We start from the raw sequence: 16,879 nt of genomic DNA, 5'->3' as shown, positions 1-16,879 counted from the left end.
GTTTTAAGTGACGCCAAAAACGCACCTTCAGCAAGCATTTGCAATAAAAAAAAACACCTCCCCCATACTTGCAGGCCCCCCAAAAGTCTATTTCACAACTTTTTATGTGTCTACCCCCACTTGTTACTTTCTCGACAGCCATTTTCAAAATCATTTTTGGGGGTGTTCCTCACTTTTTGTTAGGGATTTTTGACGCAGTTACCCTGTGCCCTGTCCCAAGTGTGCAGAATGGCTTCCGCACCTTTGTACCACAAAACCGCAATTCTGCACTTTTTTCCGCCTGCTATTCATAGGCAAAACTTTTTCGCCTATTACATTGCATGGACTTTCCGTGTACGCGAAAACTCTTTGCAATTGAATACGGCAAAATGACGTCATCTGCGATACTTTTTCGCAGATTCCAACTTTTCGCCGCTATATTGAATACGGCCCAATGTCCTATCATGGTTCTCCTGCCTGTCTCTATTACTGACTCCATCCCCCCTCGCTTTCTCTACCGGTGGGTGTCTGCTATGGGTCCATTCTTGGCCCTTTTTTTCTAACTCCGATGACACCCAAATGTACCTCTCCTCCCTTGACCTCTCTCACGCCAACCTTTTTTGTGTCTCCAACTGCCTGTCTGCTATCTCCTCCTGGATGTCACAGCACTTTCCAAAACTTAATTCCAAGACCAAATTCATTGTATACCCCTCTTCCACCTCCCCTCTCTCTTTCTGTTGATAACATAACCCTTTCTTCTGTCCCCCAAATCCGCTGCCTCTGCAAAATCCTTCACTCCCCAGATCCAGGCCTTATCTCAATATTGTTGCTTCCACCTCTGAAACATCTCCAGAATTTGGCCCTTCCTTATTTCCCACATAGACTACTGCAACCTCCTCTCTGTTCTCCCTTTCTCGCCTCCCCCCACTTAAGTCTATCCCTAATTCTGATACTCAAATTATTTTCCACCCCCTACAACCTGCTCACTGGCTCCCATTTTCCCTGAGATTCAATTTCACTCTCATCAAACCTTAATTACAAAGTCAAACATAGACCACTTATCCATCCACTTCCCTTACATCTCAATCCTCACCTCTCTCCACCCTCTCAGCTTCTCCACCATCTCAACACCACCCAGGTCACTTCCTCTCATACTCACTTCTAAGATTTCTACGAAGGTGCCCCACTCCTCTGGAACTCACTCCCTCGCCCAGTCTGAGTCTCTACCAGTCTCCCAGACCTTGAAAATGTCCCTTGCTATCACTTCACCCTCCATCTGTTCAACCCTTCCCCTTAGTATGCATGTTCTCACAGGCAGGGCCTCCTTATTTGTGTTCTTCCCTTGCACTATCCATGTCACCAGTGCACTTTTCCATACGGGCTAACAAAGATTACAATGACATCACAGACAGGGAAGAAGAGATAAAGGTAGTGCAACTCTCTGCACCTAGCAGGAACATGCCGTGGCAAGTCGTGGGTGGGAATCGATGGATGTTATTGTAATGTTTGCTACTTATCCAATGTTCGTATGCCATGATCAGTCGTTGTGTTTTGTACTTATGCTCTTATTGGGGAAAGCAAATTTGTTACCCTGCATGGCACAGCGGGCACTATGTGGCGCCTTATAAATAAAAGTTGATAATCTAAGATTAACTTATTTTGTCCCAATTATGTCTGGCTAAATTTAGGGAGGTAAATGGATTATAATAGAGGACCTGATTCAGAGCCACTCGTAAGCGGCAGCTCGTTCACTCCGAGCGATGTTTGCCCAACTGCGCATGCGTACGGATCGTTATACGCATGCGCGAACCAGTCAGTGCAGCCGAAATTCATGTGCTCGCAAAATAGCGAATGCCTGCTAATTTGAGTGACAGGATGAGGCGTATGTGGGTGGTAACAGGGGAAGGTGCTTGAAAACGGGGAGTGGAGATCCGATCGCAGGCGTGCTTAAAGGTCAAAACGGGCGTTTTATGGGTGTGCATAATTAAAACAGCAGCGTCATTGACCACGTCACTGGGTTATTTTTTAGCCAGAACTGCTCGCAAAATTGTGGTAGCAAAAACCAACCACAAGAATAGCGAGCAGCTCATACCCTGTTCGATGTACTCGATTAATCTAATAAATAGCGGACATGACGTAGGATGCGAGCGGCCAGGGGGCGTAGTTTCCCAAAAAACGACCGCAAGTTTTGTTCGCTCATTCAGACCTAGAGGCGTGAACAGACCGCAAACAGCGAACAGTTCATTTGAATAGCCACCCCTATTTTCTGGACGAGCGAGCGCAAATAGCGACCGGCTCTGAATCAGGCCCAGAGTTCACATTTACAGACTGCTGTACCCCTGTCTGGAAGACTTAAACCTTCGCGACACAAGAATCAGGACTGTGCCACAAACATCAGTGACTATTGGTTGGTATAATATGGTCAAAGGCCCTCATTCAGAGCCGTACGCTCTGAGCAGAGCGCACGCTCTGAATGAGGGCCGGCCTCCATGAAAATGGAGCGTCCTCCTGGACGCTCGTATAGCTGTGGGTCACCACCCACAGGCTATACGAGCGTGCATTTTGATGGCCGCGATGGTCGTGACCATCGAAACTGCGAGCCGGAGCCTGCGGTTGAGGTTTTCAACCGCAAGCTCCGGAGTGATTTTGGCTCTATCAGAGCCAAAATCACTCCCACTGACATCACTAGTGATGTCAGTGGGCCGGCTTCTGACGGGAGGCGTTCCCGTGGGAACGCCCCTGTCAGGGAGGCACGCCCCCGGCACGCCTACCAAAGGGGGCGTGCTGTCAATCAACATCGACAGCACGCCCCCTTTGATCAGACACAACGAGCGAAGGACTTTCCTTCGCTCGTCGCGTCTGGCGCATGCGCACGACGGAGCTCCCTCCGTCGTGCGCATGCTCAGTCCAGAACATCGACCCACTTGCGAGCGGACAGCCGCTCGCGAGTGGGTCTGAATCAGGCCCAAAGGTAGGAATGACTAAGGATGATTCAAATACATCGATGGTTTATGGCCGATGTCAAATGCTATTACCACGAATGGGGGAGAACCAGGTTACCCTCCATCGATGGCACAGCATAACCCAATATTTTAGTTTTTCTTTTTTTACAAGGTGCCAGGACACGGAGCATAGCCCTGTCCCCCAGGTTCTGATTGGCCCAGAGGCCAGTCAGTCAATGAACAGGGATGACCATCGGTTGGTTACCCTCGATGGCTACTTGCTATATTGTCATCAATAGTAACCACACCGATGGCCATCCCTAGTCAAAGGAATCTAACATGCATATAGTATATCTCATAGCACAGGTTCTCAAACTCGGTCCTCAGGTCCCCGAACAGTGCATGTTTTCCAGGTCTCCTCACAGAATCAAAAGTTAAATATTTAGCTCCACCTGTGGATCTTTTAAAATGTGTCAGTGAGTAAGGACTACACCTGTGCACCTGCTGGGTGACCTGGAAAACGTGAACCGTCTGGGGTCCCGAGAACCGAGTTTGAGAACCCCTGGCTTACAGTAATATATCCCATATCTCAGTAAGGAATACATTAAGCCATATCATCAAGGACGCCCTATATGGAGGGACAGGAGGGTGCTACTAGATATTTAAGACAAGTAAGCTGGCAAGGTTGCATGGGACGTGACTGTCGCCAAACAGGCTCTCACCAACACATCCCATGCCACCGTGCCCCCCTCCTCCTCCATACCTCGACATATGTTAAACAAAGATTTTCTCATGGCTGCAGTATTTTACCAACACTTTCTTTGTAGAGCGGTCCGCCCGCCACTGTGTCCTAAGGATGGTCCGTGCGGCAGTACAGATCCCACGCCATGACGTCTCTCCACACACAGTGTGGGTGCTGGGAAGACAGAGTGATTCCGTGGCAGGTTAGTATGCCCGGTACCGCCCCCAGGGCATCCTGCCATGTATGATGGCACCGGCCGTACCGCCATCATTACAGCCCTGAAGATGCTCCGGGCAGCTGTAAGGGCAGCGGCGTGACCATCTGAAGCGTCCTAAGGATGCTCCAGGCGGCACTGCTAATAGATTGTGGCTGCAGGGTGTTATTCTAGGCACCCTACTAGCCAGATGAGGCTAGCAGAAAAAAGCTCAGAGGGCCAGACCAAATGATTCCGCAGGCCTTATACGGCCCCTGGGCCTGAGGTTCCCCATCCCTGGTTTATAGCCGCCAAGTGCTATGGCAACCTGCCCTCTCTAGAAGGTTTGAAATTGATACATCTCCCCCCATGTTCACTCCAATCAGTGTACAGTACACACAGAACCCGGCACAGCCAATAAGCTTGGCATAAACAGCAGCCAATAGGATCACACCGAGGCGACGCCCCAACCAATGGCATGATAGAAGGGGCGGGACGTAACCTTGTGACTGACATTCAACGGCAGCCTATAGCGGCGGGAGACGGCGGTGGGCGGGTCTCCGCGCTGTGTTTGGATCGTCACCGGAAGCAGCCAATAGAGGCGCGGCGCTGGTGCACGGACAGCCAATAGGAAGCGGGAGACGGCGGCGTGTAGGCGAGGCGGGTCCACCGGCTGCGGCGGCAGAGCGGCTGTGTCGGGACGGAGGGCTCAGCTCGTCCTCACATCACTCTCTAGAGGCCTTTCTCCCGGGCGCCATGACGTCAGCATCGACCAAGGTACCTGGGCACCCGGGGCGGCCGCTGATTGGCCGAGCAGAGTCATGTGACTCTTATTGTGAAGCGGAGCGTGCCGGGAAATGTAGTTCTATGGCTACTACTAGGAAATTGCCCTATGTACTGACAATGTGCATGGTGATGGGTCGTGTTACAGCTAATCAGACGGAGGTCCAGTGATCATTCTGGCCTGTTATGTATAATGGAAAAAACCATATATATATATATATATATATATATATATATATATATATATATATATATATACACGCACGTAAAAAATAAATCCCATTGTACCAAATCTGACAGAGTACGCCAGTACATGTTATGTGCGTATGACTTTCTTTAGATTGTTTTAACACGCATGTTTAAGAAACACAGATAGAACTTTGCAAATGCATCTAAGCAGTTAGAGAACACCGATTGAAACCCAATGCCTGTAATTGTTTTTTTTTTAATACATGTGTATTTTAGCAGCACGGGTTGAAAACCTGCATGGAGAGCCCCCGTATCTCTATGAAGCCCCTGAAACAACTGTCATGGATCCACTGATAGATCTTTCTTTTTTTCTCTGCTCATCCAGGTCGGGGAGATCTTCTCAGCGGCCGGAGCCGCCTTCACGAAATTGGGAGAGCTGACGATGCAGCTGCATCCGGTGACTGATTCCTCGCCAGCGGGGTAATTGTCGCCTAGTTCCTGCGTACACACCTCATCTTCTCATTTCCATCCATACTGCTACTTTCTCCTATCTCTGATCGCTTACCCAATAACGCAGGCGGAAGGGTGGAGGGCGGGCTTTTCCACTTATTTGCAGTCAGGGACCATTTGGTGGAGGTAACGGGGAGTTTCGGCTAAAAACGCTGGCGTGTCGCAACCATTTTGGGGGCGTCTCATCCTCTGCCTGCAATCCCGTATGCAGTAAACATGGCTCCAGCGCCTCAGTCCCCGCGGCCGTTCTGCGCGACCGCAGACTTGCTCAGGACTACTACATTGAATGTTCGGCGGCCAACTCTGCATCTCTGTATGCAGATGCTTGGCTTTGCAAAGACGTTTGATGGGCGTCTCAATACATCTCCAGGCGGCTGCGACATTGGCGTATTACCACACAGCAACGGCGCACGGGATCACAGCTGCGATCGCTTACAATGCTGAACCAGGCCTGGAATGCACATGTCACATGCATTGCGGCTCCTTTAGACGCAAGGTGCCGCAATGTCTGCAGATAATGCTACGCAAGCCTGCAGCTGGCACGTGATGTTAATGCAGTAGAACCACACAGCAGGTCTGTCCCAGGCTTTCCGTGCCCACCCAGTATGTAACTGGTGGCCAGAACCCACTCAGAGTTCTTTTACGTATCCGCCCTCTGAGAAGTTTTGGTGATTTAGGGTTGATTCATTACGGATTGCAATAGCGATTTACGCACGGAGTCTTAGTGCTATAGTATACCAATCCAATGCGGTCGCTATGCTGTTGCAGCACAACATAAGAACGCCCACCTTACCTTACACACATCCGTAAGCCTTAGCAAGACTGCAAAACCATCGGTACAATTGAGCACTATCACAGCCTCACGCACACTTGGAAGCTCTGAACTTACTCGGAAATTGCTAACCTCGTCCGCTCACTATGAGCACTCAATCTGCGTAAGGCATCGCAGTGGCTAATTGAAGCACGCCCCTGCAACGGCGTTCGGACGCAGCACTGGCACGCCTGCGTTTCGCCAACCACCACCCCCATTACCACCCACAAACGGCACTTCCTGTCAGTCACTCTGCCATGGGTCTGCGTAGTCTCTGCAGTCCCGATCGCAGTGGCCAATTCGCGCACTACGATGCATGCTCAGAAAGCAACATTCGGCCAATTGCGTGTGTATTCGCGGTTGCCTTCGTCAGTGAATCAGGCCCTTAGTGTGGCATGCTCGCACCCCTTATCTTTTCCCTCATGGATATTTATTTTATGTTTGTTAATGACGAGGAATTTATACAGAGGGGTAGTTGCCACAAACAGGAGAGATGGAAGTGACAATACTACTACTCTTGTATCAGTCACTGCTGTTAGCATATGTACTGGTAATATCACTGGGCCTGATTCAGAGCCGGACCCTCTGAACGAGCGCCCGCTCTGAATCAGGGCCCACCTCCATTAATATGGAGCGTCCTCCTGGACGCTCGTATAGCTGTGGGTTACCACCCACAGCATATACGAGCGTGCAGGATGATGGTCGCGATGGTCTTGACCATCGCCACTGCGAGCCGAAGCCTGCGGTTGAGTTTTTCAACCGCAAGGCCAGGAGTGATTTTGGCTCTATCAGAGCCAAAATCACTCCCACTGACATCACTAGTGATGTCAGTGGGGCCGGCTTCAGACGGTAGGCGTTCCCTTGGGAACGCCTCCGTCTGGCAGGCACTCCTCCGGCACGCCCACCAAAGGGGGCGTGCTGTCAGTCAACATCGACAGCACGCCCCCTTTGATGAGACACTCCGAGTGAAGGAAAGTCCTTCGCTCGGCGCGTCTCGCGCATGCGCACGACGGAGCTCCCTCCGTCGTGCGCATGCGCAGTGCAGACCATCGACCCACTTGCGAGCGGACAGCCGCTCGCGAGTGGGTCTGAATGAGGGCCTCTGTGTGATTCCGCTGAGCCTGTACACACTTTAAAGTGGCAATCATTTAAAAGGCACAACCTGGTGGGATAATAATTGCTGGAGCATAATTGCACCGGTGCCTGCATCTGACAGGATATTACATAAGATCCGTGTCTGTCTTAATCCTCTCTCTCCTCCTCCTTACTCTGTCTTCCTATTCTATACATCGGGCACGATTCTATTCAACGTGATGTAAATAGCGCCGGGAGATAGCTCCCGGAGCTATTCAATTCATCGCGATGTTAGTTCGGGGGAAGGCTTGTTCTCGCGCCTTAAACAGGGTGTTTAGACGCGACAACTGGCATTCCCCGACCTAACTTCCCGGCGCGAGGCTGTTTTCCAGGCGCGAAGGGCAGAAAAAAGCCTCGCGCCGGGACTTTTGTTGGATTTCTGCTCTCATCCCCGGAGGGATGAGAGGAGAAATCATTAGTCGGACTTGGCAGCGCGGTGTATTGAATAGCTCTGGGAGCTCACTCCCGGCGCTATTTACATCGCGCTGAATAGAATCGTGCCCATTGTCTTCCATCCCTCCCTGTACCATCTCTCTCCTTTGTCCCACAACCCTCCTATTCTATCTCCCTCCCCATGACTCTAGTGATATCCGGATAGAAGATCGACAATGAATAGGTTGACACCAGATGGTTGACATGCAATAGGTCGACAGGGATAAAAAGTTGACAGATAAATGGTCGACATGTTTTTTTCAACATTTTTAGAGTTAGGGTTAGGCACTTGGTGGAGGGTTAGGCTGCCGGAGGGGACGGTTATGGATAGGGACTAGGGGGAGGTGTAGGCTGGGGTTATGTTTAGGCACTAGGGGGAGGATTGGGCACTAGGGGGAGGATTGGGCACTAGGATTGGGCACGAGGGGGAGGGTTAGGGTTTGGCACCAGGGGGAGGGTTAGGCTGCCGGAGAGGACGGTTAGGTATAGGGACTAGGGGGAGGTGTAGGCTGGGGTTATGTTTAGGCACTAGGGGGAGGTTTGGGCACTAGGGGGAGGATTGGGCACTAGGGGGAGGTTTGGGCACTAGGGGGAGGATTAGGGTTTGGCACCAGGTTGAGGGTTAGGGTTTGGCACCAGGGGGAGGGTTAGGGTTAGTTGTGAGCCCCTCAGCCCGGCGCATAGCCAGCGGGGGGCACGATCAGGGTGATCGCTCCCCCCACAGGCATAGGAGGCTGCTACGGCTGCTGCTTAGCATCCTTGAGCAGTCTCCCAGTGCAGCCCAGCAAACAGCAGCGTGTGCTGGGCTGCTGTGATGGAAGAGGAGGGGGGAGGTGTTGCAAGCCCAGGCCCGGATAATTAGTACCCGCCCCCCCCCCCCCTTCTCGGTGCCCCTGGGGTTAGGCACGACTGGGAGGATTAGGCACGAGAGGGAGGGTTAGTATAAGGGTTAAATTAAAAAAAAATTTGACCTTTTGCACTGTTGATATATTGTCAATCTTTTATATCACACCCCATGGCTCTAGTCTCACCCCTGGTTTCCTATTGTGTCTCCCCATCTCTCCTGTGTTATATATCCCTCCTATTGTATATCACACCCCATGGCTCTAGTCTCACCCCTGGTTTCTTATTGTGTCTCCCCATCTCTCCCCTGTGTTATATATCCCTCCTATTGTATATCACACCCCATGGCTCTAGTCTCACCCCTGGTTTCCTATTGTGTCTCCCCATCTCCCCTGTGTTATATATCCCTCCTATTGTATATCACACCCCATGGCTCTAGTCTCACCCCTGGTTTCCTATTGTGTCTCCCCATCTCTCCTGTGTTATATATCCCTCCTATTATATATCACACCCCATGGCTCTAGTCTCACCCCTGGTTTCTTATTGTGTCTCCCCATCTCTCCCCTGTGTTATATATCCCTCCTATTGTATATCACACCCCATGGCTCTAGTCTCACCCCTGGTTTCCTATTGTGTCTCCCCATCTCCCCTGTGTTATATATCCCTCCTATTGTATATCACACCCCATGGCTCTAGTCTCACCCCTGGTTTCCTATTGTGTCTCCCCATCTCTCCTGTGTTATATATCCCTCCTATTGTATATCACACCCCATGGCTCTAGTCTCACCCCTGGTTTCCTATTGTGGCTCCCCATCTCTCCCCTGTGTTATATATCCCTCCTATTGTATATCACACCCCATGGCTCTAGTCTCACCCCTGGTTTCCTATTGTGTCTCCCCATCTCCCCTGTGTTATATATCCCTCCTATTGTATATCACATCCCATAGCTCTAGTCTCACCCCTGATTTCCTATTGTCTCCCCATCTCTCCTGTGTTATATATCCCTCCTATTGTATATCACTCCCCATGGCTCTAGTCTCACCCCTGGTTTCCTATTGTGTCTCCCCATCTCTCCAGTGTTATATATCCCTCCTATTGTATATCACACCCCATGGCTCTAGTCTCACCCCTTGTTTCCTATTGTCTCCCCATCTCTCCTGTGTTATATATCCCTCCAATTGTATATCACACCCCATAGCTCTAGTCTCACCCCTGGTTTCCTATTGTGTCTCCCCATCTCTCCCCTATGTTATATATCCCTCCTATTGTATCTCACACCCCATGGCTCTAGTCTCACCCCTGGTTTCCTATTGTGTCTCCCCATCTCTCCCCTATGTTATATATCCCTCCTATTAGATATCACACCCCGTGGCTCTAGTCTCACCCCTGGTTTCCTATTGTCTCCCCATCTCTCCCCTATGTTATATATCCCTCCTATTGTATCTCACACCCCATAGCTCTAGTCTCACCCCTGGTTTCCTATTGTGTCTCCCCATCTCCCCTGTGTTATATATCCCTCCTATTGTATATCACACCCCATGGCTCTAGTCTCACCCCTGGTTTCCTATTGTGTCTCCCCATCTCTCCTGTGTTATATATCCCTCCTATTGTATCTCACACCCCATGGCTCTAGTCTCACCCCTGATTTCCTATTGTGGCTCCCCATCTCTCCTGTGTTATATATCCCTCCTATTATATATCACACCCCATGGCTCTAGTCTCACCCCTGGTTTCCTGTTGTGTCTCCCCAGGGCCCGCTGGACAGACACTGAGATTCAGATGTTGCATGCAGCTGTCAGACGCTTCGGGGAGGACTTAAATCAGATCAGCTCAGTAATCAAGGAGAGGACAGTGTAAGGAGAGCGAGGGGGTGGGAGGAGAGGAGAATGGAGGACAGGGGGTCTTCATGAAGATGTTGATAGTGAAATAAAGACAGTGGTTTGGAATTTGCTCCATGTGTCTCAGTGTTTGCCTCTGCCATTAAGCCTCTTCCTTCTATACCCGTGCCTCACACCCCTTACCTCCTATTTATCCTCCCCGTGTCCTATCTAGGCCTCACACTCCTTACCTCCTATTTATCCTCCTCCTGTCCTATCTAGGCCTCACACTCCTTACCCCCTATGTGTCCTCTCCCTGTCCTATCTAGGCCTCACACTCCTTACCTCCTATTTATCCTCCCCCTGTCCTATCTAGGTCTCACACTCCTTACCCCCTATGTGTCCTCTCCCTGTCCTATCTAGGCCTCACACGCCTTACCTCCTATTTATCCTCCCCCTGTCCTATCTAGGCCTCAAAACGCCTTACCTCCAATTTATCCTCCCCCTGTCCTACCTAGGCCTCAAACCCCTTACCTCCTATTTATCCTCCCCCTGTCCTATCTAGGCCTCACACTCCTTACCTCCTATTTATCCTCCCCCCTGTCCTATCTAGCCCTCACACTCCTTACCTCCTATTTATCCTCCCCCTGTCCTATCTAGCCCTCACACTCCTTACCTCCTATTTATCCTCCCCTCTGTCCTATCTAGGCCTCACACGCCTTACCTCCTATTTATCCTCCCCTTTTCCTATCTAGGCCTCAAAACACCTTACCTCCAATTTATCCTCCCCCTGTCCTATCTAGGCCTCACACCCCTTACCTCCTATTTATCCTCCCCCTGTCCTATCTAGGCCTCACACGCCTTACCTCCTATTTATCCTCCCCCTGTCCTATCTAGGCCTCAAAATGCCTTACCTCCAATTTATCCTCCCCCTGTCCTATCTAGGCCTCACACCCCTTACCTCCTATTTATCCTCCCCCTGTCCTATCTAGGCCTCACACTCCTTACCTCCTATTTATCCTCCCCCTGTCCTATCTAGCCCTCACACTCCTTACCTCCTATTTATCCTCCCCCTGTCCTATCTAGCCCTCACACTCCTTACCTCCTATTTATCCTCCCCTCTGTCCTATCTAGGCCCCATAATCTCCTTCCTAAACTGACTTCTTACTTTGACCCCTTCCAGCGCACAGATTAAGTTTGCTGTGAAACGAAAGATCTATGATGACAGCGGTGTTCCCCTGTCATGTGACTCACCTCGGAAAGTATTAAAGAAGGTTGTGCCCGTGTCGTCCTCCGTCCCTTCTGTCATCACTGTGTCGGCACCCCAGGTTGTCAGTGGAACGACTCTTCCCGAGGGGTCTCAGGGAGCCATGAGGAAACGCAAGTCATCTGGTGAGAGCGGGGGACAGTGACAGGGAGGGTTTGGGGCGAGGGGGGTGGCTAGGGGCGTTGGTGTGTTGGTGTGCTATAAGGCTCTCTTCTCTCATCCTCTCTTGTTCCAGCAGATGTAACGCTCAGCGCCCTTAATGACTCGGATGCGAACAGCGACCTGGTGGACATCGAGGGTCTGGGCGACAGGAGCACAGTGAAAAAACTCAACTTTGATCAGGGTGTGAAATCTCCGCTTGATCCATCGTCTGCATTTGTTTCCTCATTGCCTGATTTATCGCCGTTCTGTCCCGGCTATCTTCCTCATCCTCCTTTTATGCCACTTCTAACTTCCTCCCCTACACTTTGTGCCTGTCCTCCTCTATCTGCCACTTTCATTTCCCTCCCATATCTTCTCCATCAGTGTCTGGCCGTCCTCCGTCCTTCCCTCTTACCTGTACCTCATATGCCTACATTTATTACTAATCCTCCTCTCCCTTTTCACTGCCAAATTTATTTATTTAATTCCCCCCCACACACACACATTCTCCTTTCCCTCTTCTCTGCTCCCCTCACGTTCTCCTTTCCCTCTTCTCTGCTCCCCTCACGTTCTCCTTTCCCTCTTCTCTGCTCCCCTCACGTTCTCCTTTCCCTCTTCTCTGCTCCCCTCACGTTCTCCTTTCCCTCTTCTCTGCTCCCCTCACGTTCTCCTTTCCCTCTTCTCTGCTCCCCTCACGTTCTCCTTTCCCTCTTCTCTGCTCCCCTCACGTTCTCCTTTCCCTCTTCTCTGCTCCCCTCACGTTCTCCTTTCCCTCTTCTCTGCTCCCCTCACGTTCTCCTTTCCCTCTTCTCTGCTCTCCTCATGTTCTCCTTTACCTTGCGCTGCTCCACCCGTCACATTCTCCTTTCCCTCTTCTCTGCTCCCGTCACATTCTCCTTTCCCTCTTCTCTGCTCCCCTCACGTTCTCCTTTCCCTCTTCTCTGCTCCCCTCACGTTCTCCTTTCCCTCTTCTCTGCTCCCCTCACGTTCTCCTTTCCCTCTTCTCTGCTCCCCTCACGTTCTCCTTTCCCTCTTCTCTGCTCCCCTCACGTTCTCCTTTCCCTCTTCTCTGCTCCCCTCACGTTCTCCTTTCCCTCTTCTCTGCTCCCCTCACGTTCTCCTTTCCCTCTTCTCTGCTCCCCTCACGTTCTCCTTTCCCTCTTCTCTGCTCCCCTCACGTTCTCCTTTCCCTCTTCTCTGCTCCCCTCACGTTCTCCATTCCCTCTTCTCTGCTCCCCTCACGTTCTCCTTTCCCTCTTCTCTGCTCCCCTCATGTTCTCCTTTCTCTCTCTCTCTCTCTCCTCACTCTACATTCTCCTAGAACTCTCTTCCCTTTTCTCACTTTTGTTCTCCTTTTTCCTTTCCTTTTAACATCCTTTTGTCTCCTTTAATTCTCTGCCACGCCCCCATCCCAAATCCCTCTTTCCCTTTCCCCCGCTGCTTTCATCTTCCATTCCTCTCATTTCTCTCTGCTCCATCATTTTCCGATTCCCTTTCCTCTGTGCCCCATTATCGTTTCCCTCCCCTCACAACCCTTCTATCTTTTCCTTTCTCCCACCCCTCTTCCATCTCCTTTTCCCCATTCCCCTGCTTTTCCCTTTCCTCCACCACCACACCCCAGTTTCTGCTTTCTCTGTGCTCCTTACCTTTTCCCTTCTTCCTCTCCCTTCCCATTCTCTTTTCCCTGTATTTGCTCACCCCTTCTGTTCTCTGTTCCCTCTCCTCCACCATATTCTTCCCCTTACCATTATATGATGCTTTTCCTTCACCTGCAACTCCTCCACATTCTTTTTGCTTCCTACATCTCACTCCTGCCCAAAATTATTGTTTCCTCTCCTCTTCCTCTCCCCTTTTCCTTTACCCATTCCTGCCCACTTCCCATTCCCTTCCTCTCCTCTCCGCCCCCATGTTTTTTCTTTTTCCCTGTCCTCTGCTCCCCCCCACCACATTATCCTTTCTCTCACCTTTGCCCCCCACCCCAAATGCTTCTTTCCCTCTCCTCTGCTTCTTTCCCCTTCTTCCTATCCTCTCCCATCCCCAATTGCACTCACCCCTTCCATTCTCCTGCCTCTCTCCTCTGTCCCATTCCCGCTCCCCCCTTCCCCGTTCTCCCTTTTCCTTTCCTCCACTTTGGCTCTTGTATTCTCTTTCTGCTGCTTTGCCCCCATCACCTGTTCTCTTGTTCCTCATCTCTGCGTTGGAACCCTGTTCTCTTCTTTCCGTGTCCTCTGCTTCCGCTCTCACTTTCCATATTCCCCTTTCCATTGTCTCCTTTATCCTAATCTTGTCTATTGCTTCCTTCATTTCAGATAGCCTAAACTTGGATTCCAGTTTTATTATGAACTCCAGTGACCTCCCTCTGTTATCTCGCTGACGGCCCGTGCTGCACCCACCGCCTGCCTATGAGCTTGTACATATGACGTTTATCCCGTGCCTGCGCTTTCCCTGTAAGAACGTCTCTGCTACTGAGGAAACCTTCACTATGTCACACCCAGCATCAGCCCTGGGAACCCAATGACCCGTATGTCCTGTGACACTGACATTGTGAACCATAGCGATGGCGGTCTTCACTTTCTTCTTCTGTTTTTTTTTTTTTTTTTAAATAAAGTTATTAAAATGCCAGTCAAACAGATGTCCGTTGTTTCTATTCATCCGGCCATGTTGATTTCCTCCCAACGCCCTGAAGCAGCACGGACAGAACTGGCAGCTGTAACCGCAAGTGCCCTGCCAATATCTGTGTGCTGCTAGAGGGAGACAGGCACCGCCGAGGTCTGTGATGTTAGCAGTAGGCTGTTGCTGCAGGTATCTGTGTGCTGCTACAGGGAGACGGGCACCGCCGAGGTCTGTGGTGTTAGCAGTAGGCTGTTGCTGCAGGTATCTGTGTGCTGCTACAGGGAGACGGGCACCGCTGAGGTCTGTGGTGTTAGCAGTAGGCTGTTGCTGCAGGTATCTGTGTGCTGCTAGAGGGAGACGGGCACCGCCGAGGTCTGTGTTAGCAGTAGGCTGTCGCTGCAGATATCTGTGTGCCCATGTTGAAGATTGGTGATGCCAGTTTACATACGGGCACTGTGAAAACTTTTGTGATGCCACAGAGCTTACGCACTTTGTGTTTGTGTCCCTTTTGGCTGGAGGTAATTAACAAAATAAATTGGAGGGTAATTAAACGAACGTTAGCCACTGCCAATGTTACTGGGAGACCTAGAGCCTTATTCAGGGTTAGGAATAGACAAAATCCTGTTGTATTTCTGGGGATGTTGGGGGTCAAATTTAAACCATGCAGACAAATGGGACAGGACGTATCGTTGCTCAACTCTAAATCACAGGGTAACAATAAAGCTGCCCGTTATATGTGTGCTACACACAGTCAGTATGTTCCCTGCATGCACCAGAAAGATTTACATTTGCCCCTCTTGTATTGCCGTGTGGTTTGCCTAGGTGTAAATTTGCCCCCTTTACCTGTATTTGCTCCTATCTCTAAGTGATGCTATAGCCCATGGTGTGGGCGCTGCCATCGTTAAAGCCAACTTATCTGCCCTATATCTCATAAGCATTGAACATCTCAGCACTATTAAAAAACACTAGTATTTATCAGTGATTCATTATGTACATCCCCAGTGTTTTCTAGATGGATAGAGAGATGCCAGTACGAGTCTGCGGTCTGTATTAGTAATATTAATAATGCAAAGATACAGGTGTGAGAGAGGACAGCTCAGGTCTGGGGTATGTTGTATATTTTGTTACACAGCAGGAAAGGGAGAAAGCCTCGCACAATACAGGTTACAGGCATCCTGCTATTATTACGGACAATCAGTGCCCTCATTATGCTATTTATTGCAATACGGTAACGTTACATTTCCATCATATGCTAAATATAATATCTGGCAAGGGCCAAATGCCTATTCGTAGCATAGCCATAGCCAGTACCTATTAGTGCAGTACATAGACTTAGGCACCCCAATATAAATGGGCTCGTCTACACAATGACTGAGGTAGTGGGGGGACACAACCCAAATCTGTTATGTGTACTGTGGATGCCGAAATATGTGGACGTGGGTTCCATTCGTGTACAGAATAGTATCTGGCAATTCCCGTTTTTTTTTTTTTTTTTTGAATGCATGCGGATAGATTTCTGTAAGATTGTAAGCTCCTTGATCCAGGGTACTTGTTATTCACACAGAGAAATCGTTGGGGTTGGGGGAGAAGGGGGGAGCATATAGACAGTAGAACAAAGAAGATAACCCCACACCCATCCCTTACCCTTAATTTCCTACAAACCACCTTCTTAGAATTTTGCTCACCCTATTATTTGCCTCCCCTCGGCACCCGCCTCCTCTGCTCACTTACCTTGGAGTACACCCCAGGTGTATAATTAATTTGGGAGACTTGTTTCCCAGCTTCCCCCCCACACGCCCTCCCCCCCCCCCCCTTCTGCGCATCCTCTCTCACATACACAACTGATAAGCACCCACATCACACTTGCACTCTCCGGTGCACCCTAATATTTAGGGATATCCACCTGGGGGGGCAGCTCAGGGCGTCTCTCTCGACCCCCCTCACCCTCTGTGGAGAAGTTGCGTCCAAAGCCGGGGCTGTCTCTCTCCCTTTCTCCCTTTCTCAGCAGAAAACTCTCTCCTCTCCCCCCACACAACTTTCTACACTTAAATCAAATGTGTTAGGCTCGACAGAAAAATCCCCAAAAAATTGGGAGCAAGGGAGAAGGGGAGAGGAGCGCCGAGCCCAATTTTGGCGACTCTGGGAGGAACAGGGTGCAAGATAAAAATAGAGAATTAAGGGGAACATTTGAGGCCCGAAGTTAACTGGTCTGACTCGTGTCTTGACTTTGTGCCAAAAGACAGCTAGGGGAAGAGAAGGGAGGAGGGGGGAGAGCGGAGGGGATAGACCATGAGAGAGAGAAAGTTGGAATACAAAAAAAAAAAAAGTAAAGTAGAAGGAAGAAAAAATGATAGAGAACCAGAGAAATGGACAGGGGGGAGCAGAAACGGGACGGAGAGAAGTGACAGGCGACCGTTTCCTCACACTTAGAGCAAGATAGAGGAGGGGGCCGACAGGGAAACAGTACAAAGGGGCCGAGGTAT

The 16,879-nt window shown here is 50.3% G+C and overlaps 1 protein-coding gene across 3 annotated transcripts; it reads left to right on the top strand.

Annotated features, from left to right (window-relative positions):
- Positions 1-4,393: 4,393 nt before the first annotated feature.
- On the top strand, positions 4,394-14,411 carry BACC1 (BPTF associated chromatin complex component 1). 3 transcript variants are annotated; one of them, XM_088446169.1, is made up of 6 exons: positions 4,394-4,633; positions 5,214-5,308; positions 10,310-10,411; positions 11,559-11,767; positions 11,878-11,985; positions 14,093-14,411. In XM_088446169.1, the coding sequence occupies exons 1-6, from the start codon at positions 4,613-4,615 to the stop codon at positions 14,155-14,157; spliced, it is 600 nt and encodes a 199-aa protein (XP_088302295.1). In that variant the 5' UTR covers positions 4,394-4,612; the 3' UTR covers positions 14,158-14,411. The 3 variants fall into 3 exon arrangements, with proteins under 3 accessions (XP_088302295.1, XP_088302297.1, XP_088302296.1); XM_088446170.1 differs by having other exon boundaries at positions 4,395-4,633; positions 11,881-11,985; XM_088446171.1 differs by lacking the exon at positions 10,310-10,411.
- Positions 14,412-16,879: the final 2,468 nt, after the last annotated feature.

Source organism: Taudactylus pleione, unplaced genomic scaffold (genome assembly GCF_031769625.1).
Source record: "Taudactylus pleione unplaced genomic scaffold, aTauple2 ptg000393l, whole genome shotgun sequence".
Taxonomy (NCBI): domain Eukaryota; kingdom Metazoa; phylum Chordata; class Amphibia; order Anura; family Myobatrachidae; genus Taudactylus; species Taudactylus pleione.
Note: the sequence above shows the minus strand (reverse complement) of the source record. Positions and strands in the feature narration are given on the sequence as shown.